Source organism: Columba livia, chromosome Z (genome assembly GCF_036013475.1).
Source record: "Columba livia isolate bColLiv1 breed racing homer chromosome Z, bColLiv1.pat.W.v2, whole genome shotgun sequence".
Taxonomy (NCBI): domain Eukaryota; kingdom Metazoa; phylum Chordata; class Aves; order Columbiformes; family Columbidae; genus Columba; species Columba livia.
This window is the reverse complement of record NC_088642.1, coordinates 56,713,774-56,740,177: the sequence shown is the minus strand read 5'-3', so window position 1 is coordinate 56,740,177 and position 26,404 is coordinate 56,713,774. Positions and strand designations below refer to the sequence as shown.

The 26,404-nt window shown below is 38.0% G+C and overlaps 1 protein-coding gene across 7 annotated transcripts in view; it reads right to left on the bottom strand.

Annotated features, from left to right (window-relative positions):
- Positions 1 to 5,004: 5,004 nt before the first annotated feature.
- Positions 5,005 to 26,404, bottom strand: part of PRUNE2 (prune homolog 2 with BCH domain) — a 139,598-nt gene continuing 118,198 nt past the window's right edge. For 2 of the 7 annotated variants that reach the window (XM_065045943.1, XM_065045947.1), the window contains 8 exons: positions 21,455 to 21,557; positions 17,050 to 17,181; positions 16,794 to 16,880; positions 13,396 to 13,494; positions 11,938 to 11,973; positions 11,380 to 11,418; positions 10,133 to 10,180; positions 5,005 to 7,888 (listed from right to left, as the gene is read on the bottom strand). In XM_065045943.1, the coding sequence (XP_064902015.1) occupies positions 7,867 to 7,888; positions 10,133 to 10,180; positions 11,380 to 11,418; positions 11,938 to 11,973; positions 13,396 to 13,494; positions 16,794 to 16,880; positions 17,050 to 17,181; positions 21,455 to 21,557 (566 nt within the window). In that variant the 3' untranslated portion in view covers positions 5,005 to 7,866. The remainder of the gene's footprint in view (positions 7,889 to 10,132; positions 10,181 to 11,379; positions 11,419 to 11,937; positions 11,974 to 13,395; positions 13,495 to 16,793; positions 16,881 to 17,049; positions 17,182 to 21,454; positions 21,558 to 26,404) is intronic. The other 5 variants (XM_065045944.1, XM_065045948.1, XM_065045946.1 and 2 more) reach the window with 3 other exon arrangements.

Sequence of the window (26,404 nt, the reverse complement as noted above, 5' to 3'; positions counted from 1 at the left end):
TAACACAATTCTGGATTTGAGACCGAAATCTTAGTCCACTGAAGCAAATGCACACCTTGCTAACAATGCTAAAGTATGCATGCTTTAGCACATGAAATTAGTTCTTTCTAATAATATTTAAGAAATGACTGTTTGAACTTCTTTCTTCAAATAGAGATAATTATTATAATAGGATTCAATTCTAAAAAAAAACCCAAAAACAAAAAAAAAAACCCCAACAATTATTGCTACAGGAACAGCTAGCAAAGGTACAGCAAAAAGCCTATACCAGTTTACATATTAAAATGCACTAATAAGGATTATGAGCCTTGAGAAGTACTCTGCCCTACTTCCATAAAGCTGCATTTAATAGGGTTATCTTAAGTCGGGAAAAGCAAAGAAGAAGAAAAAAGAGGTGGCAAACTTAGGCTGCTTTTTGTTTCAGGTTCTCGAATTTGGCAGAGCTGAGCCAAGCCAACTCCATGGCGCCCTCTGAATGGACAAAATCAGAGAATCACTAGATGGAAAGAAGTCACTCTGTGCAAGCAGGAGTTGATAATTTCTTCTTAAATGGGTGGATCTTTCTAGGAAAAAAACCTGCAAGAACGAAGCACATGATTCTTAAAAGAGACTTCAGTAGCTTTGGGAAATAATTTGTTTGTGTGAGAGTTTGTTTTCTGTAGCAGTTGGGCATTTGTCAAGGCAAAGAACCATAAACCAAAACAGTGGAAATAGGAACAGCTAATATTTTAACTTCACAGTGCCATTCTTCAACCTCCCTTTCAGCATAGGCAGCTAATCATACAGAACAGCATCTATTAATACAAGTTAAATAGGCAATAATTTGTTCTTTACTGGACATTGCCTTTTACCAAGAAGCAATTTGAAAATCAAAGTTAAATTATCCTATAAACCATGACTGCAATGTTGTGACTTTTTTTTTTTTTCTAATTGCAGACTTGGAAAGTGAAATACTTGCTTCAATAAAGTATTTTTTCATGGTTTGTTTGTTCGTTTTCACTTGCACAAAGCTAGTGGTTATTATAAAATGAAAAGATGGTCACATTTGGCACATGACATGAAAACGAAATACAAACATAAAAGGAATAAAGAAACATCAACCAGATGTATGGCAGACCAGTAGCTGTTGTTTAGAAACTAGAACAAGCTCCAACAAAACGCCGAAGTTGTAAGTGTTTACATCTGCCTACTTGAAGCGCTGATGCACAGAAAGTAAGCCCACAGGGCAAAAGCTGCATAAAACAGCGAGACTGCATCAAATAAAGGAACAGAAAAAATTAAATGCTTACAGTAACAGCACACTGGTCTAAAGCCCTCGGTAACCAAGGATTTATGAGTCCCCTCACAAACTCAGGTCCTTGTTTTAAAGCTCCATAAACATGTAGTTAATTGCCACCATCTGCCTGCAGGGTAGCTGTATTTCACAATGGGAACAGGCTGCTAGAGTGGAGAAAGGGACAGTGAGCGAGCAGCAGAACAGTGAATTTCTTGATGCTTGCTCTGTTGGCTTAACCTGTGCCAGAGAATAACAGGACACCCCTCTTGTCTCCAGAAATAACTGTATGTGGCTACACAGCTCACACAATTTGGGACCTGTCTTTTATTCCCACTAGTGGCACTAGTAGGAAATTGAGGGCCACTTGTAGCACTTAAAAGTTACAGCTGATTATATCATAAACTTGAAAATCCATTTGTAGATACTGGATTTCTAACAAAATACACTGCTGGCACTGAGATGAACCTTCAACACTAGCAAGTTTAAATTTTAGCAGATGCAATTTCACCAGCTTGAAGGCTTCAGAGAGCAGAAGAGACAACAAAATCAGGTGGATCTAAAAGAACCCATCCACACACTTATTTCAGAGAAAATGGTAAGGAAGTTTTTTATTTCCTTTCTTTATAAGCGTATATATTTCACATCTTAAATGCCTGATCACTCAAGAGGACTAGACTGGGGGTTGTGCTAGATGATCTTTAAAGGTCTCTTCCAACCCATTCTAACTTTTCAAATTTATTTAAAAGATGATATCTTATTTTGATCCAGTTACTTCCAAACTACCATGGGACCCATAACAACACAGGACTGTTTCCCAGCGCTGTATTTGTACTTACACTTGTAGAATCTTTAATACTTTATTTCATTAAGGAAACTAGATTTCCTTTATTTTTTCTTTAGTTATTCTAATGTACAGTGGTAAGTCCCAACAGCTCCTCCAACAGCACTTCCCTGATTTACCAGCTATAGCATAATTGTGTTTCTTCATCACGCAAAGCTGCAGAAATTTGTAACAGAACAAATGAGATCAGTACAAATGACATATGAAACATGCATGTGTGTGAATGCAGTGGGAAACACAGCAGCAGAAGGTTTAAAGAACAGCAGAGGCTGATAACAAAGAGCACTGTTTCCAGGACACTGAACCCAGCAGTAAAGTGGAGGCATGTTTTTTTTATGTCAGGATGATCAGACCCGCACTCTGAGAAGACCAGAGGTTGTCAGTGGAAGACCCTGTCACCTCACACCAGTAGGGTGGCAAAAAGGCTACATCACATACAAGGGTGATGCATGGGGTAACTCACCAAGAGAACAAACATGTTTCCAACAAAGGAAAACCATGGTCTCAAACTTATGAGACTGAAGGAAGCATGACTCTAAAGTAATGGACCACCCAATAATAGCTACTGACTCCTGAATTGTACAAAGGACTCAAAATCCACACACCCCAAAACCAGTTTGCTGTCTGCATGAAGAAAGACCAAAAACATGATGAGGACTTGGTAGCCAGCAGCTCTTGTCCTCTGTGCTGCCAGCCACTGCTCATGGTCAGGTCACCCTGGGAACACGGGTCCTGGTGCTTTTGAGTATGTGGATGTGACAGTATGAGTGAATGAAGCCTGTGAGAGGAGAAATGTGAGTAGGTGAGATCAAATTACTTCAATATTTTGTAAATAAATATTGTGTCTTTTCATAGTATCTTGCATTCAGCTTGTTAAACTAGTTCTTCCATACAGAAAACAATCTACATCATTGATTTCTGCTTTGGCTCTAAAGACCAAGCTAACAGGAATATAGATGTTGGAGGAGTGGGGAGACAGAAAATGCAGAATCTGGAAACGAGTGATAATGTTAACTTACTGCATGGCAATGGATCTCCCTATCAGCTGATATACTTTATTTTATGCCACCGAACTGTGCTGAAGCTTCTTTAATGACAACCCTACACTGAAAATCTATGGGAAAATGAAATCTATTTTTCCTCTCCTGAAGAAACACCAAATGAGCAAAACATACAGTTTGAGTACTTCTATGCTTTTCACATTATTTTTTTCTTGAGAAAAATGTTAAGATGTCCCAGATGTTCACAACATGGACTATTTAGAGACTATCAAAGAACACATAGATGTAAACAGTTAATATACTAGGATTTTCTTTTCTGAAAATAAGCCTTCTGTGCTACCACTTACCTGCATTTTCAGCTCTTGTAAAGATAGTTCTGTCTATTGCACCAGTGTTCTCAGGTATGCAAGCCATTAATCTTTACTCTGAAAACATTAGTCAAATTACTGGAAGACATAAATTGCCAGGTAGTGAGGCACACAGAGGTAAGGAAGAGAAAATATCTGAGGTCTCATTTTGATGACTGATGGTATTAGGATGACTGACATCTCTCCCAGCTACAGCATTATAGCTGGATGTTAGAGTAGCCACTCCAACTCCTGTGATTTAGGGTATAAATAATCCCACACTACTGCACACTGGAGATCAACTGCCAACAAAATATTCAAGCTGCAATTAAATTATATTGGAAGGACCTGGAGAAACATTATCAAAACCACAACACAATTAAAGATTCCTGAAATCCAGCAGCATTTCTTTTGTATGATATGGCCTTTATTAAGTCTGCTTCTGAGGCTCAATTTATGCCCTAGATTCACAGAATCACAGAATCGACTGGGTTGGAAAAGACCTCAGAGATCATCAAGTCCAACCCTTGGTCCAACTCTGGTCCATTTACTAGATCACGGCACTAAGTGCCATGTCCAATCTCAGTTTAAAAACCTCCAGGGACGGCGAGTCCACCACCTCCCTGGGCAGGCCATTCCAATGCCTGACCACTCTCTCTGTAAAGAATTTCTTTCTAATATCCAGCCTAAATTTCCCCTGGCAGAGTTTAAGCCCATGCCCCCTTGTCCTATTGCTAACTGCCTGGGAGAAGAGACCAATCCCCACCTGGCTATAATTTCCCTTCAGGTAGTTATAGAGAGTGATGAGGTCACCTCATTATCATCTCCTAAGATCTAGATAAATCTTCAAACCTATCGAAATCAAGGAAACTATTTTCAACAAGCAAGAAAGCTTAGTTTAATCCAATTTCTTTGACTTCGAACTGAAAAGGTCTAGGAGCATTCTTAGAGTTGCCTGCAGGTGGGTGACAATGTCAAAGCCCTTTTAGCTCGTATTTGATGTCTCACTGGTAGAATAAATTGACCCATTTGACATTGATGTAGATTGGGACAGGAGTGGGTACCAGTACAGCTGGTACCAGGAAAGTAAGAGGACTGAATACAGAGCAGCTCTGATTCCTTCCTTCTCTACAGTCAGTAAGGTTGGTAAACTGCTCAAGGTGCTTTCACAGCTAGTCTGTTTGTACCCCATAGCTTCAGTTTTCTGCCTGCCATATGAGATGGAGTGAGACTATCTATGCATTTGATTTTTAGAAAACAGCATAGACACTAATTAGAGAGCAACTTGAAGAGCTTCTCCCACTTCCTTTCACAAATATTGCTAATATCAGCAAAGCAAGGATTTGAGTACGTGGAAGTGGAGTGTAACATCATGAGACACTGAATTGACTCTGCTTAAATTTTTGGAAGAACAGGCAGGAAGTGGAAAGAAAAAAATATTTACAGCTATGCAAAGAACTGTGATTTGAAATTAAGCGTTTCCATGTGTCCAGGGACTAAAGAAAAAACTTGCAGCTGAAATGAAATAAATACATCCAGTGGTGGGCTGCAGATCTTTATTTCTGATTCTGATGTATATATATGCATACAATGATATTAGATACCCTTGTATTGCCTAATCTATAGTTTAAGTCAGCATAGGTATTTTAACAAAAAAAAAAACCCAACTGTTAATTTATATTTTATCTGAGCACTCTGATACACAGTAGAAAAAATCCATATATAAAAGATTATATCTGTGCAATTATACTTACTATGTTCCTCTTCAACAAACTACCAATTTATAAATATTGATACATTATTGTTAGGATAATATAGAATTGCCATCTCATAACATTAAAAAACTTTTCAAAATATATTAATAAGCAAAGATAACCACACCTTGATCTTGCAATCGTTTTTGCACCATCACATTGATCCCCCATTTTTTTTTAATGTGACGTTTGGCTTAAACAAATTCCTTTCATCTCAGACTGCCACTATTAGTCCACCCACATTAATCATGTTAATTCACATATAGCTTTGCTGTTTAGTAATTTTACACAAAGCCTTCAGAATTAAATTCACCTCTGAGCTGAAACACAAATCAGTTATATCCCGCTTAGGTCTTAAACAGCACATAAAGATTTGTGCTGAACTTCTGCTTTGTGGTGAACTTTTTTTTTTTACAAACACTTCTCTCACCTATAGCATAACACAAATTGTCTGGCTCATTCTAGGTGGCTTAAACTACAGGTCTACAGAAGATGTGACTTCATGCTACTAAATGCTTTTAATAGTTTAGATCTAGGTGAAGCTTAATTAGCATCTGGAAGTTAATACAAATATTAATCTGTACATAAAACATTATCCCCAATATACTAAGTGACAGCACTTATATAAGGCAGACACAAGCCAAGATTCAAATATCTGAGATATGGTGGAAACTATCAGATCCTAATTTAAAGGTTACAGAGCAGCAACAATGGTCAGCAGGATTAGGCCCTTTCTCTGTGAACATTAACAGGAACCAACAGAAAGATGCCATACGACAGCCTAGCCAGTGTGACAGATACTGCGCACCACCTGCCAGCACAGAGCAAAGACTGCAGAGGTGCAGGTATCTCAGTTTTGATGCTGGCAGGTAAGAAAGCATTTGGCATGTTCTTGCCTTTCTGACAATTTTGTCCATCTCTATTACAGCAGCTGAACAACTGTGTGCACAGTGATGGATGCTTGCTTTCCTGCCTGCAGACTACCTTGCAAATATAAGATACAAATTGACACAGATGGAAATGTGCAAACCACAGAACAAAAACATCAATCTTTTAAATGAAGGATGAAATGTAATTTTCATTCTCAGTAGGCTCGTGCTGTCCTGCCTTTTCCTTAAACTTTATTCCCCATAAAAACCTTTGCTTGTCTTCTCTTTAATTAATAATTCCGGACTGGAAGCAGGACTGGAGTTAGTGCACACATTGAAAGAAGGTGCAAATTATCTTCAATTGTTACAACTACAGACTTCTTAACAGAGAAAGCAGAGAATCCACAGATGTAACTCCAGGGCAAATGAGAATCTCCTGAAAACAAGAATAGTATTTTGGAAAGTGCGTAACACTGTTAATTCTCTCAGGACATCCCAAAACGCAGGTGAGTCAGCAGGTTTGATAAGCGGATGTGTTCTTTAGGGGAAGTGAAAGAATTAGTTACACCCTTGACTCTTGCCTTTTTAAAGCCGTCAAGCAGAATTCACTCAACAATTAATTTGCACTGTCTTGCAAAAGAATGGTCGGAGAGAATTTTCCAATGAATATGAGGGCTTAGACTGCAATGTCTTTTGTGCCAGTACACAAGACAGCAACTTTTAATGTTTTCACTGCTGTGTTCTATGACACAGAAATAAACTGCACTGTAATACTTATTTTTTAAATATCAGATACAATTTGAATAATACTTTGACATCTATTACTGACAAATGAGTGTGATTCCCAACTATAGATTTATACATTTAATCTTCATCTTCAGTTGCTAGTCGGAAATACTAAGTATTTGTTTCGTATTCATAGCATTAATAGCCTTTATGATTGAAGTTAGGATGCCATTTGAAGACCAGTAACTTAAAAAACAAAGAAGTTCTGGGAAAAGAGATTTAAAAACAACAATAACAAATTAATGCTCCAAGGTTTTTAGAATATATGACAATAATTTACAGGATCAGCTGCTTCTATCAGAACTATCCCTAAAATAAAAATACTGACTTAAATTATTAAAATAAAATTAATTTCAGTTTCTCATTTGTCTTCTGGGAAGTCTGTTTGGTGACTAATTCTTATGTTTTTAGCCTATCAGTGTTTCCCGTGACCAAATTAAAAAGTCATTAGGGTTAAATGAATGTGGAAAGACTTTTCAGACAGAAAGAAACACACAAATTCAAAAAAGTCCTGCATCATTTCTACAATGATTATTAATCAATGAAGTTGTTGCTGCTCTGTGACACAACCAAGCTAACATTTATTGTAACAATAATATCCTGTTCAGCTGTGCATAAACATTAATATGCTGAAGACAAAAACCAAACAAAATCTGCATCCTCATGGACTTGTTCATGAGGCACACTGTTGCTAAAATGGTATCCTTTTAAACAGAAAATGCTCACATACATAGAAACCAATGCTAGATGATATAGCTTTCCTAAAGAAAAGTCTCTTTCTGAAAACAACACAAATAAACAGGTCACAAATTCTGCTGTTTCCATGGCAACAAGATTGGCCCTTTTGGTCTTCTTAAATTGGTGAATGACACAGAAAAATCATAAACAAACCAAATTAACCCAAATTGCCTATTGTACACCATGGTTGTAGGTGTCTAGGTGAAGAAAATCCAAACGAAACCTCTTCTTCAAATGCCTGGTAGCAACGCTTTTTATTTCAGGGTCATGTCAATGCTAAAGACAAAAATACAAACACAAAAGAAGAACAACAAAAAAAGAATCAGTGCTGTGCAACACATGGCTAACCATTTCCCCAGTCTTGAGCTCATGCAAAGTGCTGAGCATCCCCATCTCTCATTTACTTAAATGCATCAGTGTAAAAGGATTTACACACATTCTTTCTACTATATATGCAAAATAAATACCCTAATAAGATTTGTAACCGTTTTATTGAACTTAATAACTACATTCCTGGCAATTCCAATCTGAAGTAAACACCAGATTTGGAAAGATCCATTGGTGGAATGATACCACAGTGTGCCAAGACATGGGTGCTCCTAAAAATGTTTCTGGGAGTAAGGTTTTGCCATTTAGTGTAAAGCATGTAATCAAATATGTTATCAACGTTCTTTAGAACAAGAACTTGTCATTATAAATGTTGCATCAAAACACAATTTTCCTTACAGCATACATAACTATTTAAAGTACCCTGTATATTTATGAACTGCTACAGAACACACAGATTTCTTCGCTATGAACTATTTCATAATGAATTTATTTTTAAAAGTTATGCGGAAATGCAAGAAGTTCAACAAAATAGAACACAAGAGAGCATGACAATAGACAAAAGCCTTTGGAATAGATATGAAAAAGACAACAGAAGGCAACTAAGAGCTGGGCAGACTCCAGAGAGGCTTCAGCAGAAAGTATACAGAAGCAAAGTCTGTGTAAAACTCCTGCTATCATTGTGGACACATTTACATGGAAAATCCTGTTTCCTGAAGGAGCAACACCAGAAATTAATGACATGACCACAGGAAAATTATTGCCACTTCTGAAGACAGATTCATATTATGCAGAGAAAATAAATAGCATTAATTTGGCCACAACTATATTTATTTAAGCTAAATATAAATCATGTTGTGTCGCTTTTTGCTGTCCACCTTCTCTTTTGAAAAAAACAGGAAAAATTGTTCAAGCCACAAAAAGGCCGAAATCATAAAGTCTTTAACATATTATTCATTTTCTGTTCTCATACTTAAAAAAAACCAAACCAAACCAAATCAAACCAAAACAAACCAAATCAAGTCAAACCAAACCAAAACCAACAACAAAAATCCCACCAGTTCTCATATTGATTCAGTCCAGATTAAGCAGTATCTGAAAGAAAAAAAAATCCTCAGAGATTTTATGTCAGCTGTTCCAGGAATCAGTTTAGCTCACGGTTCTAACCTATGTATGAGGTAGGATACTGTGACAGTTTGCTAGTGTATGATTTTATCTTAAAAGTGAGAAAAAAAAGCTCCATTTTATTTATGCATCTGTTTGCTACATGTATTTCTAATTATTTGTCTGCTTATTAATGCTCATGTTATTAATGGAGTCTTTTGCTAAGGAGTCAGGTTTTACTATATGTTATTTCCTGAGCAATATTCCAGTGTGAGATGTCAGTGTATTTCTACACATCAGTCAGATGGGCAAGGACAGGAAAGCTCCCAGTCACCTTTCCTCTGTACGCACTGTCCGGGAATACACATGCTGCTGCATTGGCTTGTCCTCCTGACATGCTGTTCCAGCAACAAACTGCTGGTGCTTCTGTGACACATGGAAGCTGCAAAAACCCTCACAGTAAGAGCAGCGCAGGGTTTTCCACTGACATACTTCAGTTACAGCATCAGATGGAGGAACAGCATGCCAGAGGACTGACACATCCCCATTTCCAAGGGAACCAGTCCAGCTTTGAAAGGAAAAGGAATAAAGATACTGCAGATTTAGCTAGGGAAATAACTATGAAAGAAGATGAGAAGCATAAAAAGCAAAGAGAAGGAAGACATCAAAAGCACGACCCAGATATCAAAGTAAAATTGAAGACTTTTTAATCACTGAATGAGAATGGCAAGTTTACAACTTTATTTTCGATTACGGATAATGCATGGGATCATCAACGCTCTGATCATGTTGCACTTTGTCTAACTGCTTTTCACATAACATAACCTGAATATCCTCAGGCTAAGAATTCTATCTGTCTCTGTTTGGAAATGGTTGAGGATACTTTAAATGCATCTGCAATGCAAATACAATAAATCCTAACTTCAGTGTTTTTTCTGCTTGCATATGTTGAATCAAATTTCTGAAAATAGCTATAAAAGCATTTACATATCCAGAAAGCTTTATGGAGTCTACCCAACCTCAGTTCCTAAGAGTGTGTTTGTAAAATAATGTTAAAATGTAACGACAGTATTAGGCATAAATTCTTACTCCTGCTCCACGGAAGTAATTTCTGGATCATTTGAGAGGCAGCTAGTTCTGGATACAAGGAAAAAGAGGGAGTAATAAACATTTCTTTTGTGTTAATTTCTTTCTCTTTTAAAATATGACACCAAATTGGGGGGATGTAATAACTAACTGTAGTGAGTATCTTTGACAGCAAAACCACACAGATTTTATTGATAGGAATGTAGTGAGCTTAGTGCCTGCACCACAAGTTGGTTTGAGTATTTTTAAGCTATTTCTTCAAGTTGGAGAAGGGAAATGCACTACAGTGACTTCATACATCCAACAATAACAATAATCAGTGATGCCTCATATGAATATTTAGTTCCCCTTTCACTCCCTATGCTGCAGCCTGCACTCTTAAATGAAAGGACTAACAAGAAAGCAGCTTTTTTCCACAGAGTTTTCCTTGTCATATACTACAAAGTATTTGAAAAAGTTTCAATAGAAGGTATAGAAGTTGCATTTCAAGGCTGGGTGGGCCTCTTTTTTTAATAAAATACTCAGGTGATATCAGATGACTACTTATGTGAATTTATTGCTTCTGAGGCAGTCTAACTGTTACGATGAAAACGCAGTGGCCAGTGTTTTGGGTATTTCTCTGCGACTGTTTCAAAAGCTAATCTCAGGAGAACCAGGGGAACGTGTGTACTGCAAAAGATGAAACTTTAGAAAAAAAGACAACAAAGAAGAAGTGGTAAGATGAAAACTCTTAAGTGCATAAGATAAAAGAAGGAGACAGAAAAGAAACCTCAAAAGATCAAAATTCTTAGTTACAAAAACACAGGAAAAATGTCATACTAGGACTGACAACAGACACAGCTCCATTCTCCAGAATCTTGTATATGACATGCATGTGAAAAAAGTGCATGGGATACTTTCTAAGCTCTGCTCAGTGAATCAGGGTTTGTGTCCTTCCAGTTAAGGATTTCTAAGGTACTTCTATGGTAAGTTATTTCAGTCCTCTCCATTATGCTAGAAACAATCATCAAAAAATCACAAAAATTTTTTTTTATAGTATAAGGTTACGAATACTCCTTACTGAGGCCCAATGGTACAAAAGCAGGCTGCTTGCAGTGAAAGGGGAAGTTAATTCACAAATGTGGCAGCTTACACAGTAATTGAAACTACGAGCTGACTGCTGTGCCAAACACACAATATACTACTGCATTCAATTCATTCTTGTGAACCAAGTAAACACAATGCCAGCATCAAGCTGAAAGCTATCTTACTTAGCTGTTTCTGAAGTTTCCCTCAGTTCTTCATCCAGTCTGCATGAGTAAAAGTTATTGATATAAAGAAACAAAGAAGCAAGCAGAGCATAAGAGAGAAGCAGAGCAATAGCAGAGCAAAGAACAAAGACAGTACATGCTTCTAAAATGGCCACCCAGTATTATGCACTGACTAAATATCTTCAGTTCAGTATGATATAATTTATCCTTGTGCTCAACCCACCTTCGATGTGTAACTCATTACTTAGCTCATTTGGAGGCAGAAACATAAAAGTAGCAGGGAACTGAGGCATGCCCAGTGGACAGAGCTGAAAGCATTCAGTTGCTCTATCAGAGAGTATTAAACTAGCTGCAGCCTTGGCCAAGTCAAGGACATTTACAGTTGAGTAGGTTTTATTTGCAAGGGAGGCTGATCTCAACAGCTTGAAGGGGAAAGTAAGGTTCCACATCATTGCGAGTTCTCTCTCATTCAGCTGTTGAGGTCGCCTGAAGGTGAAAGGCTGTCACACAGATTCACTCTATTATGAGCAGCAGCATGGGCCAGAAAGCAAGTTTTACCTCATTCTTCTTTTAATACACTTCTCTTCATCATACCTTACAAGATAAGAGTGGGTGAAGGAAGAGAAAAGATGTACAAGTTCATATGATACAACAGGCACATTGTATCCCGCTGCCGTAAAAACTACCAAACAACCACACAACCACAAGTATCAAAAGAGGGTGAGAGAAGGAGGAAAAGATGAAGGGAGGACAAAAAAAATTTATGGATGTTAAAAAACTTTGGGCATCTATCAGGTGACCAATGACCTCTGTGCTCCACATTGTCAGCATCACTCCACCTCTAAAGAAGTTACAGCAGGAAATAAATCTGAGTGAAAGTCCCTATGATTCCTGATTTCATGACCATAATTTCTACAAGTGCCACTGCAGGAACTGAGCTTCCCACTTGCTCCCTGGAATTACACCCCCAGTATCAGAACATCCACCACTCCAATGAAGGAAATTATTCTACTTTCACAACTACTGTGAGGCAGTCGTGAAAACTCCTGCCTGGGCTGCAGAGATCTATGACAGCTCCAAATGAAGTGTTCTTCATACCTATTCACTGGCAAACCATAAGGAAAATACAATTATACGTGTGTATTTACTCATAAAAATACTTGTAGTACAGAATGTTCACCTGTTCAAAACCTAGGACATTCGATAAAAAGGAAAAAAAAAAAAAGCATTCCCAAACAGGACATCTTTTTAATAATGACCCACATGAAAACCATGATTGATTTCCAAGGTTTTCAGCCTTGCTACACCATCTCCGTTTGTTGTTTTCTTGTCTGAAAAAAAGCCAGCTGAGATAAGCAATTCAAACCAAATTCTTACAATTTTTAATAGATATCTTTCCTTTAGAAATACCTGCATTTAAAAACCTTTATACACAAGAAGAAAGAACTGAGACACTCTCTTTCAGTGGTTCTCAGTTAAACAATGAAAATCAAAAAGATAAGGAACACTCAAGCTATCAACTTTCAGTGGTCTTCTATTGAACAGTCTATCTTTGAATTATTATTTCAGTTCAAAGCTCTATAAAACTAAAACTTAAACCCACTTTTACTTAAATAGTGGTAGAAGTTATGGAAAAATATAGTATAGGTGATATCTGTGGAAAAATTAAACTTTCCTCCTATTTATTTCTGAGTTGCAATTAGAGAGTGAACAATCTGTTCCAATTTGGATTATATAGTCATAGGGTTGATGAAGGGACTCTGAGCCCGAAAGTTTTTCTTCATTTTACCACATGGTCCAGTACAAAACCTTTCTCTTCCTATAAACATTGGCTCCCCTGGGAGTATATATTTATTGTATTTTGTGTTTCAATTACACGTTGTTTCCCTGCTTCTGAGTTTGACAGTGCAATTTTTGTGAAATAACATGTAAGCATTTGTAACAATATCAGGAAGGGGCTTCCTGTTTTTATTACAGACTTTGAAAAACTACTATTAGTCAGTGGAAATCACTTACTTGACAATACTGTCTGGTATGTGCACATATTCCATTGGAATCATCTCGCGAAGCTCTGCCAACGTGTTGACGTACTGTATCTTACTGCTGAACTTAGAGCTGAAACAACAAGTTAACTGACTTTCCCCAAAACATCTTCTATGATATATTAGAAAAAAAAGAAGGCATGTACTTAATGTATTAAATAATTAGGTATTTGTCATTCACACTTCAATTACAGAGTTCAGCTGATCATCAGCATATCTGAATTCTAGTGAGGCTGAAATGAAGTCTAGACCTTTTGGTGTTCCTTGTTTAGAGTGAATTGCAGTATTTAGGACAACATTATAAATTGTAATGTCTACATACAAGGCAATGTAATTAGTTTTACAGTTCGAAGGAGATGTATTAATATTCTGAAAAGAATCAACCCCCCTACAGCATACTTATATGTAAGAAGAGATGGGAAGCATTCACTTAATGTGGTCATGACAAATTAACATCAAGTGATCATGATGAATTAGCATTTATATTTTACACTGATTCTCAGTCAAACATAATAAAACTGAACTTGTGCATTTGTTTGGATTAATACAGATCAGTGTATCTGCATGTCTATTCTTATTGCAAGGCCTTCTTATGAGCAAATGCTTTCCTTGTTTATGTCAGCTGTGCTATATGATAATTTACTGTGTTTGAGAAATGATCACTTGGAAAAAGGCTAACCTGTCTAGAAAAAAGCACTTAAAAACAAGGCTATTCACTTGTCAAATCTGAATCACTTGATAGGTATCAGCTTATGAGAAATCTACCTTTCTCATTTATCTCAAAAGGCAATTTTCCAAATTTAGCTCTCATATTTAGATAGTCTTTTAACATCACTAAAGTGCTGAATGGACATTGATTGCAAAGTGTAGGCCATGAAGAACAGAATATGTTCTATTTACTGCTGATTTGGGGGTATGATCAGACAACAAGAGGTCTCTGAGATAGCTCTGACTAGAAGGTTATTGCTCCTCCCCTTACATCTAGTAATATAAAACGAGAGAACTGAAACAGGAATACATCAAGGTACTGTGAAATGTCGTTTAAGCTTATCCATTTTAATTTTTCTCTGTGCCAGATGAGCATCACTAGGCACACATACTGGAGCAGGCCAATGGTCATGTTTTTAGATGCATGAATCATTCACAATTGTCCAGTCAAAGCCATGATAACATACAGATAATTCTTAGCATTTTATAAAAAATGTTAATCATAGCCTGCATCATCTGAAATACCAGCTAAAGTAACTTGGCAAGCTGCAAGGAAATAGGAAGCTTCTAAAGACTGGGGAGGTAGAGAAAAAAACAAATCTTTCAAGGCTCAGTTTTTGCACTTGGGGATTCCCCTGGGTCCACTAATTCCACCACAGTGACTGATTTCTGGGTACTTGCTTAATGTGGGAGTCTGTGTTCATGCAACTGAAATACATGACCAAAATAAGACCTTGTTTCTTTCAGACTTTAGGGGAGGTGTGCTGCAAATAGTGGCAAACTTCCTATTATTTATGTATTTCTACCAAATACCAAATAACTTTCACAGACACTTGTTCTATTAGAAACGTAATTTCTTACCTAACACAGGTACGATGACCTCTAGTGTGAATAACTGGTCCATAAAGAGTATCTGGGATCTATCTTTGCAACCCTTAGTTATTACATCCCGTGTATTCAGACAGCTGTTTAGTGTTTGTCAGTCAAGATGTGTCCCTGACTCCACTAAAATACCTTGCCAGTTTTTGAGGTAGAATTGACTGCAGAATACCCTCAGTGACTTGACTGTCCCTTGCCATTTTGTTGTCTTTCCCTTTCTGATTCCTACTGTTTTGTCCCACATCTCAGCTGAAATAGCATTAAAATTAAGTTGTTCATGTTTAGCTATCCCATTGAAATCTCTGCTTGCCTTGGGACCAATTAATTTCTTACTCTGAAACTCCCACTGTGCATGTCAGTGGCTTAGTGAACAGCTCGGGGACGGCAAACTAAGATACAGCCATCGGCCTACAATCTTATCAAGTTTCTATTTCCTTACATTGCTTTTTACTGAAGTCAGTTTTTCTTTTCATGCCTCCCAGAGTTTTTACTCAGCTTGTTCATAGTTCTCTTCTGTCTTTGGTGTGGGTTCAGATATCTTATGTCATGTTTCACACAGTCACACTGGCCATGTGTCCTGCCCATCTCTTTTCAGCTCTCATTTGTGCTTCACTTTAGTCTTGCACTGAGACTTGAGCTACATGGCTGAAATGGTGAGTTTTAACTGTACACTATTGTGCCTAGTTTTGTACTGCAAATTTGCTCTGCTGCACTATTTAGAGCCAAGCTTTTCTCCTGTTTGGCAACACAAAACCTCTAGTCACTGCTGCTCAGTATGGTCATTCTGGATAAATGACTGATGAACTGAAACACTTGTGGCATATTTGACTTTTTAAAATTTTACTGACTACCCTTCCCACAACTCAGTGAATCCCCATCATTACCGCTGGTAATTCCAAGTATTGTTTTCCTGCTACTGTGACATTTTAAATTGTCACTTTCTACTTGGTATTAAAGAGACTACATCTGAAAGAAGCAGCTCCGTTATGACACTCTGTCTATTGCACTTTGGCAGCAATGGGAGAACTAATGTGCTTTCACCTTGCCAGGACAGAGCACCCAGTGACAGACAGCTCCAGTGTCCTCATCTGCAGCCTGGGGGCAGACCTCTCTGAGGTCTGTCAAGACTATTATTAACTGTGTGGCTTCTGTAGACGACCTGTCTTCTCTATTGCCTGAAGCAACTGTTTCTCACGCCTGTCAGTCTGCTCTCCCTGATCTCAGGATTTCAACTGCACACTTGGCCACCTTCTTCAACAACTTGTGAGGTCTTCACGGTCTGTAACATTTCTTTGCTTTTTTATGAATCAAAGCATGATTTTTGGTGGTGTAGAACCTTTTTTTAGAACCAGAACTCCTACGCTTTCAAACAGCTCAGGGTGCTGGCAGCTCAGCTTGGATGAGCAGCAAGTAATTTATTATTTTTTTTTAAACCCAGCATTGTAGCTTAATCTTGTCCTGTAGCCAGGATTTTTTTTTAAATTAATTGATTATCATTACAGGTGGATGCCTTTTCTACAAGCCTTTTAGCTGGGCTTGGAACAAAGACAATTTTAAGGGACTGAACTCCCAGTCCTACATACACATACAGGTTTATGATATGCTTGTGATGTCTGCAACTAGATACTCATAAAAATCAAGGGTTTTTTTCCATTCAACTGTCAAAATCCAGACAAGAACTATAAAATTAATACTCTTCTGTGAAGGATTAACAGCCTAGTTTGATGATTTAGGGTGCTCCTGTACACTTAGGGACATAGAAAATCACGGGTATTCACTACATACCTTATAAAAGGTCGTGTCACAGCCAGAATTGTTCTGATAAACCATGATGGATGAACAATTATAAATGATTTCAAATTCTTCCGTAATCTAAGTAAAAACCAAACAGTTTCTTAAAAACAAAATGAACCAACAAAAAAAGCCCCACAAAACAAATACAAAAAGAACATATACAGTGAACACTGTCATACAGGGGAGCACCAGAAATAAACAGTGTTTAAAATAATAGCTGTGGATCAGAAAGGAAAATACTACTCACCGTCGATCAATCATCTGGTAACATTTTTTCATCCAGCCCAGTCCAGGCATCCTCCTTCTTGGTGTTGCTCCATTCAAGTAGACAATCATATAGTCTTCAGCTACCATGAGCTCTAAAGTACTGATTACATAGCTGAAAAAAGTACAGAAGTGAGCACATACTTTACATTATCCACCGAAGTGCAAACTGAATCAGTCTACTAGGAATAAATCAAAGCAGACTAAGCAATTTATGACGAGACAGTGTTTTCCTTTAAAATAAAGCAAACACTTAGCACTATTCTCCATGCTGCCTGTAGATGTATAACTAGAAAACCACAATCTTATCTGCATCTTCAGAAATATGTGGTTTCCTTACAAAGATACAGTTTCATAGTGAGTTTTCAAATCTTGAAGGTGACTTTGCTTTTTCTTAAAAGGGCATTAAATAAATAGATTTTGCAAGGAAGAGCACCACAGGACCATGTGAAGTTCCAGGAACTTTGAGACCAACTGCTGAGAAACTTCACCAATAATCATCATATTTGTTCAATGCAAAAATAATAAGGGTGAGAAGATGATACTTGTGATCCTCACACTACTGCTACCGAGTCTGTGACTACCAAGTACAAACACTTTGAATCTCGAGGCTAATAACACTTGTCCATCAACCTGCATTTTGGAAGGACAGAGCACTCCATGGCATAACTTCATTTTGTTAGCAAAACATTCCAAACACTTATTAAATTCTTCAGCTCGGCAACGATAATTCAGATAGAACAGTGGTATTGGGGCCAAACTCACTCTACCTAGAAGAGCACACTACCCAGTCAAATGGAACGACAGCTTTAAATTCTTGTCTGGGACTATATATGCAGATGTGCTGCTCAGTTTCAGTAGTCCCTGCCTCACTTTAGAGTTGTTAATCGCAGGATTGTTCAAATCGTTCTCTCTACTATCCAGCCCCAAGGCATGCCTATGCAAAAACTACAGTTGAAAGTCAGTCACGCCTTAAAAACCCGAATGCCTGAGTTGCTCACTACAAAAGGCAGTTCTATCCCTGAGCATAATGGCCCCTTTCACAGGTGTATGGGAATGACTCACAATCTAATCTGATCCTTAAATTCCTTGAGATGCAGTTTCCTTAAAAGAAGACTAGGAAATCTCGTTCTCACTAAATAGAATTATATTCTACCTGGACATAAAGTAGGCAGACATTAACTGATGAGTTCCACGTATGTGACACATCACATCTAAATCACCACTCGCTACCTGCTTTCCACCGCTCTCTTTCGCACCTTGCAGTTGCGCATTCCCTGCTTTTACCTGACATTTGTGAAGTCTCATGTCTTATCAGTGAAACACCAATGTGAGGGACTGTGTGGACATTCTGACACAGGAAGCTTAACTTAATTGAACCCACTAATTGACAGGTGTGCTGGTTTTGACTAGCATAGAATTAATTTTTTCCACAGCAGCTTGTATGTGACTATGTTTTGATTTGTGCCGAAAACAGTGTTGATGATACAGGGATGTTTTAGTTATTGCTGAGCAGTTCTGACACAGAGTCAAGGCCTTTTCTGCTCCTCACACCACCCCACCAGTGAATGGCCTGGGGGTGCACAAGAAGTTTGGAGGGTACACAGCTGGGACAGCTGACCCCAGCTGACCACAGGGGTACTCCATACCCTATGGCATCATGCCCAGCAATTAAAATCAGGGGGAAGAAGAGGGAACAGGGGGGGCATTCAGAGTGATGGTGTTTGTCTTCCCAAGTAACCTTTACCTGTGGTGCAGCCCTGCTATTCTGGGGGTGGCTGAACACCTGCCTGCGCATGGGGAGTGGTGAATGAAACCTGTGTTCTGCTTCACTTGTGTGTATGGCTATTGCTTTATTTATTAAACTGTCCACAAGTTTTCTTACTTTTACCCCTCTGATTCTCTCCACTGTGAGGGGAGTGAGAAAGGGATTGTGTGTTGCTTAGCTGCTGCCTGGGGTTAAACCCCTACAACATGTTATGAAATTAACCCTTCCTGTAGGGCACAATATTTAGTGCTTCAAAGGCATTTAGACGCCGAAATATACAGTAAAGAACATACTTCTCAAAACACTACCAGCCTTTCGGTTACACAGAGCCAGAATCACAAATGTTTGTGTTTGCTTAAGTTCAAAGGAAATTGTGAATATTATTAACAATTCATTATAATAAAAATAGTCATGCATACTTCTCATCAGGAGCAAGAGGAGTATTACAACAAAAAGTAATTGCTGCTAGTTTTTTTGGCAGATCTCAGTTACCTCATGTCCTTTCACTAAACAGCTCTTATTCACTGTGGGTTGAATGAGACCATTTGCCATTTTAGGGATGCTGAGCTCTCTTGCAAAACTTACCTAACTGGTAATTTATTATTAATCGGTAATAATGGTAATGTTTTAATTATTTGACATGATGGACGGAATTTTTCTCATTGACTAGAACAACTCACTCACTATGAAAGCAAAAAATGCTGGGTTTCAATTTAAAAGTGTAGCTTTTCAAGTTGTGATTCTTTTAAAATCTTCTGATCTCTAGACTGTATCAGGAAGCCACAAATGAAACACAGAAATGCTGACTTTTCTGTATGGATCTGCATCATCTAAAAGAAGTGATGTACAAGATGCTGTCTCAGGGGTTTTGGCTCAAACCCAACTCTTTGAAGACAGTTTTACAGGATTTGTCAAGGTAATGAATAAGAATAAGGTAACTGGAAATATGAGGGGAAACTAGAAGTGAAAGTAGCTGCACAACTCAGGAACAACTGAGGACAGAGGTTAATCAGAAAACAGAGGTAGCTTATTTGCTGCAAGTGCATGATTGTCTATCAGAAACATGCTGTATAAAAAAAAATGAGAAGAGATTTAGTGATTTGCAGGTCTCTACAGACTCCTGTATAACTCAATGGTAAGGAACTCACAAATATTTAAACATATCCGTTATGGGATACATTGAAAACTGTCGCAGTCCCTCTGTTTCAATACAATTAATAGACCTACAATTGAAAGGGGTGATCTGACCTCTTTTCTTCTTGTGTTACAGAGAACAAAAGGTCTATAAGCCTTAAAATAAGCTGAAGGTTCACAGCCAACCTGAACTCTCTCTAACATTACTACCCCACAAAAAGACAGTGAGTTATACAATAGAATTTGGCAATATCCTCAAGTGATGTGTAAAAGTCTCTTGAGGCTTTAAAAGGCTTTTTCTGTGAAGCCCATTTACCACCAGCTCTGCCTATGAAAAGGGTCTTGTGTGAGGTCAAAGAACAATTCTTTAATGTCAGTCACGATTACTTTCAGCTTTGTTCCCTATTTATTGAGTTAAAAACACTGCAATAATTACTCCCCTCTAGATTACCTAGCATTGTGTAAATCAGTTATTGTAGATGACATCAGGGTCTTAGAGTCTCTACCAGAAAAATGCTAGCAGTTGGTCTGACCTGGAACTAAAGCACTCAATCTCATTTTTCAAATATAGACACACTGTTGAAGGCACTGGCTGTCACCATGTGCATCTTCTAGAACAGGAGTTTTTAAGAAGATTGGGTCTGTGCTCTTGGTGCCTTCATAAACTGCAAATGGTAAAGGCCAGGCCTCTGCTGGCTTTAGAAATGACGTACTTGGTTTTAGCATAGAAAATGCTGGAATGACTGATATTTTTTAACAGCTTCAAGTGGAAGTAGCTGGAGGCACTTGGAAAGTGCTGCCTTCACAATTACTGGCTGCCAAATGAAGTTGCTATTAGGAGTAATTTTCCTGTGACAAATTTGGGTTCATGTGCCCAAATTTGTGTCCTGCCCAACTGGCCCCCGCCACTTACAATTGCATCAGAAGTATCTGGAGTCAGGAAAAATATGTAGAGCTGTTTGTGTAGAGCTGTTTGTGTAAGCAACTGTCATTTATCCTGTATTTTTAAAACACATGTCACAAAACGGTCCTGTGACTACTAAAAACAGCCATGGTATATATTAAAAATATGATATACAGTGATACCTCATAATAATATATAACAAAAAATGAACAGTGAAAGCCAGTCTGGTGGCCTGAGTTCCTGCTGATTGTTCTCAGCAAGGGCTGGAAATCACTAGCAGAACAGTTCAATGATTGTAGGCCCAAGAGGCTGAAGATACTGCATTCCTTGGCATTTCAGAAGATACTACAGCCAGATTTGGTCCTATCAAATACACCTTAATCTGGGAGGGTGAGTAGGAAAAGAATACCAAACTAATATTCCACTGAGAAGTTTATCTAAGACTACTATTTTCCTTGTCATTCAGATCACTCCCCTTCTAATGACCCAAATTACCTTTTAATTAAAGACATGTTAACTCTCACTACATAATTATGAATACTAACTCAGAGGACTCTGTCATATTGCTCACATATCACTCACAGGAAAAGATTTTCCATTACATAGTTGTAATCAGTTCGACTGCTGTCTGGCAAGAAGCACGCCGCAAACACAATGATAGCATTCAGGCCATCGCCATAATATCCTGTGGAAAAAAACAAAAAAGGCATTTTAATCTTTGTTAAAGGCTCTTAACAAGATAAATTTTAAAAGAAAACTAAAAGTCCTGGAATAGAGCTACTACGTTTATGGCTGAAGAAGATGGAAAATGTAACATACAAACTGTCATCAAGTGATAAGGAAGTAGTTATACTGAATTCCTGAAAAACGCACTTAGCACAACTATTAGTAAACTTCATAGAGACCAGCAAAAATACTTTCTTCAACTTTGTAAGTAATACAATCTTATCTGAACTCCTGGTTCATTGCATCTCTATGGCAATAATACACTTGAACGCTAACCTTAAACTGAGGAATAAGTGACTAAAGAAAATATCCTGCAGTTGCTATGAAGTCTTACAATCCAATCTCAGTTGGCTTGTACAGCTTCAATGGCCTCAGGATATTACAATTATTACTGCACTCCACTATACCTTAAAAGCTTCTGAGGATCCCTTAAATTCTTAGCTGCAGGTTTTGTATAAAATACTTCTTTACCTTGGGCACTCCAGTTATCCACTGGTGGCATTCTCTTGGCTACACCAATGCCTAGCAATAGCTGTAAACCCTCAAAGCTGCAGCACTACTATTCTGGGGTCCAGGACAGTTGCTTGTTACCCAAAAGAAAATATATATTTTTCCATGATGGATTAATGCTGGTTAATCTTCTCTTCAACCTTTTGCAGCTGCTGTGGATTTCTGTATTATTAATAATAAACACAAAATACTCCTGCATTTCAGTTGAAAGTTTTATTTAAAAGATACATGCAGTCAGAAGGCAATTTATAGAGGTGCTGTAGAAATGGTTGTAGGTAGACAGCACTAATGATGCTGGGATAGAAGCTGGGTATACTTAGAGTATGACTTGAAAGACTTTTAAAAGAATCTAAGAGAAACTAACGATGACAGACACATGATAATGTTCAGGAAGGAAACCCTGAACCTCCCTCAGAAATAGGAACACATTCCTGACAAAATCAAAGGATAATACCAGCACCTAAACAACACTTTCATAAGGAGTTTTTAAGACTTTCACAGTGCTTTTTGGATACAACAGAGCAGTATCCAAGCCTCACTCAAATGCTCACAGAACCTTTTGCACTGTAGCCAGCTGAGCAAAGCAAAAAGACAGAGATAACACATAATACATGTGTGCTAACAAGGGAAGAGTGAGAAACTAAGTTGTTTTCTCCTTTCTCACTCAACAGCTAAGCTGAGTCTCAGCTAGCTGAAATAAGGAGAAGATGTTTATGTCAAAGAAGTGATATCTTAAAAATCTTTGTAGAGATCTTCACAGAAGCCAGAATCTCTGACAAAATGGGTGCTTCAAGGCACTTGCCCATGAAGTCTTCCATAACAAGAAGAACCACAGCTGATTAATCTCAACACTATCCTAGTCAGAAGGACAGGCACAAAGGCACTCTCTGTTCAGGGCTTTCAGCTGTTCCTTAAGGACAGAATCCCACCACGGCTTCCGCAGTTACAAAGGGGAGCAAAAGAAGGATAAGTCACTGAGAGAAAAATGTGCATGTCAGAAGTAAGTCTCCTGCCTTGAACCATGTTGTTGCAAACCAAGGCTTGGCAAAGCACTCTGCTGAAGGTTTATGCTGGACTTTTTTCTTTCTACATTTGATTTGGCAGATTTGACTAAATACAATGCATTTGATAAGCTGATAATACATATTATTGATGGCAACATCGAGTTGAGAAAGTCAGCTAGCCTAAACCTCATCCTCTGAAAAATCATTTGGACACTGTAGGACACTTTCTGTCCTTAGCCTTAATTCCATCCTTCCATGATCCTGGCATCTCTTGTCTTCCCAGCACTCTAAAGTAGGGTTTTCTTCTGGCTCTCAGAGGCCAAAGGCCAGCTAATCTACAGCTAGGCTTCCAGAGCTAGCAAAGCCACTGTACAATGGTAGCCCAGCATATGTCCAGTGTCTTCTCCAGTCCCACTCTCCATCCTGTTGGAGGACATGGACAGGCAGAAGAGCTCAGGATTAGGATATTGAGTTCAAGTCAAAGGGCAATGTGGGTATAACCACTTCAAACCATGTGACATGGGATGGTGTGTCTAGCCCATGTTAGGATCCTGTAAATGTGAACAGCGTATCCATATATATACATATAGGTCATTGACTTTGGTGTCCCAGTGAGGATGTCAAGGTCAAAGAGTAGCATTGCATTCTCTAGCAAGGATGCACATATGGAAGGGGAAGAAACTCCAGTCCTGTTTTTAGCACTTTCACCTTTTTAGAGTTTGTTATGAAGGAATATACGAGTCTTCTCAAAAGAAATGAACTCTACCTCCCACACGCATCACTTAGTACTACTCTCTCTTATGTTTCCACCTTCTCAATAGACTCACATACTTTCAAAGAGACAGTACTCATTTCACCTATCCCATCGTAGCTCATTTCTCAGCTAAATCATTATGGAATAAAGCAGCATTCCCTCCCTCCCTCCCTCCCACTACCCCCCCCGCCTCAGCTATACAAATAGGGAGGAGATTTTCTTCCTTCCATAAATTTAAAAGTCCTTAAGAGACTTTCAGGACAATTTATACCATGCTGACATAAAGCAATCTGGTCCAGCTGGCTCAGGAGTTTGGCAGTGAGAACACATAGTGGCAGGTGTGTCCACAGCACAGTTTGCAGCTCATGTAAAGCAAAATTATTATGTGCAGATGCCACCTAACAGCACATAGAAGAAAAACCCACAGATAAATCTAAGCCACTTTTTCTTACACATGCTTGTAGACAAGGAATGTTCACCCAAGGGGGAAGTGTGCTTTAATTCATCACTAGAAATCAGTAAAAGCCATTTGCCCAAATTCTCAGACAGCCTACGTAAAGAGACAGATGTCTACGAAACTACTTCATCAACCCATGTGGAAGGCAATATCACACCTACACTGGCAAGTCTACTCTCCCCTTTCCTATTTTGTGGCTACCATCTAGATTCTGCATTTGGTGTTATCTGTCATTTGGCAGGGAGAAATGTTGAGTATATCATCAAATCATCGAGAGATGTTTAACCTGAATTGCAATTAACTAATTTTAGCCAGAATAAGTTCTTAATCTTGAGGCTAAAGGAAAAATTCCTGGCCCTCTAAAGCACTCCAAAGATACTAAAGTATTGCCAAAGGGAACAACATACAGAATAGGTCTAGCCACCATACTGTAGAAACTGTTCAACATGTCCAAAGTTTTCCCATGACCCACGCATCAAAATAATTTTGTTTCCCCATCTTTAGTCTACCACTTCATAACACACAGAACTTAATCCAGTTCTTAACTCACTTTGATATGGCTGGGTTCCAGGCAAAGTTTGCAGTTTAGCCAGTGATGGACTGAAACTCACACTGTTTTTTTTACAATGGCTAGGTTATTGACCATCCAAAAGTAAATGTAATGTTTTTTATCTTAGATTTGAGTGATCTAACAAAACCAGATGTCAGATATGTAAAATTTGATTCCTGGTTATTTCACACTGAGAACCGAGCTGAATGACCTACATTCCCATTGATAACTGTAAATTGTTATGTACTTCATAGTTGCTATCAGAGATGTCTGCCACTGGAACTAGTCCTTGTTCTACAGCCAAACAGTGCTCAATTAAGAGCTACTCCTTCTCCACTCATTAAAATGGACTGGCACTTATTTTTCATAAAAGCTAGTATAAACATACATCAGCATCTAGTAGGAACTATACATGAGAGTTTTCACCTCAAATGTACCTACACTAGTTTACATCATATAAAAACCACATAAATAAACACCATTAGCAAGGCTTCAAAATATTTTGTGTTTGTTTCCTAAGTTCTGCCATCTGTGTCTGTTTGCTAAACTATGTCTGAGGTGTCATCACACTCATATATCTTTGATGGTGTTCTTACAGTGGGAAAATTCTTGGAGGTTTAAACACCTTTATTAATTCCAACTAAACCTTCTGTCCACTGTCCACTGTAAACATCTCTACGCTAGCGTCTAGCTGCTTTTAATGTAAAACTGCAAATTTGAACAATGCATCCTCAGGTAATATAATTAAACATAATTACACCAGATAACGATTCAGCACTGAAAATATATTGGAAACAATGGTTTACCTTTAAATGATGTTCTGGATCAGCAACACTGTGACTGAAGTATCCTCATATAAACTCCCAAATCTTTAAGATGCTAAGTTTCCTGTCTCAGTTTTTCCAGGAATAGAACACCCCATCCTTACTTAATACTTTATTTGGTGGCAAAAACTGTCCCACAAACATAGAATTCAAAGATAATCTAAACCTGAGACACCAAGGAAAAGGAGCTTAAAAAAACCTTCATTTTCTTCCTTCAATATCTATAGTAATATTTATCTCTTTAATTAATTTATACAGAAGCGTGTTAGTAACACCAGAACTACAAATTCTCTGAGGAGGTTAGGAAACAGACGAGAAAAGCAGACAATATAGCAAGCACATGAGATCATTTTCCTACTTTGTTTCCTTTGGTAATCATTAACAAATTACATGAAAAAAACCAACATTAAACAGTTGCTGGTGAAATGCTATCTGCTGGCAACTATCAATGGCAGAAAAATAACATAAGGAGTTTACCCAGATGAATGGGAGCCCCAGGGCAAACTGTATATTTTTTCATTTGCCACTCCACTTGTTTAGATCTGTTCATTCACATATATCATTCAAAAAATCACAGAGCACCATACTTCCTCATGCAAAAGGTGTTAACAAAATCCACAGAACAAAGTTTTCAAAATTTTTTTCTGTAGGACAAAAGCTTTCTCTTTGTGTTTAGTTTCAGCCTACAATGACCAGATTGTTACTGG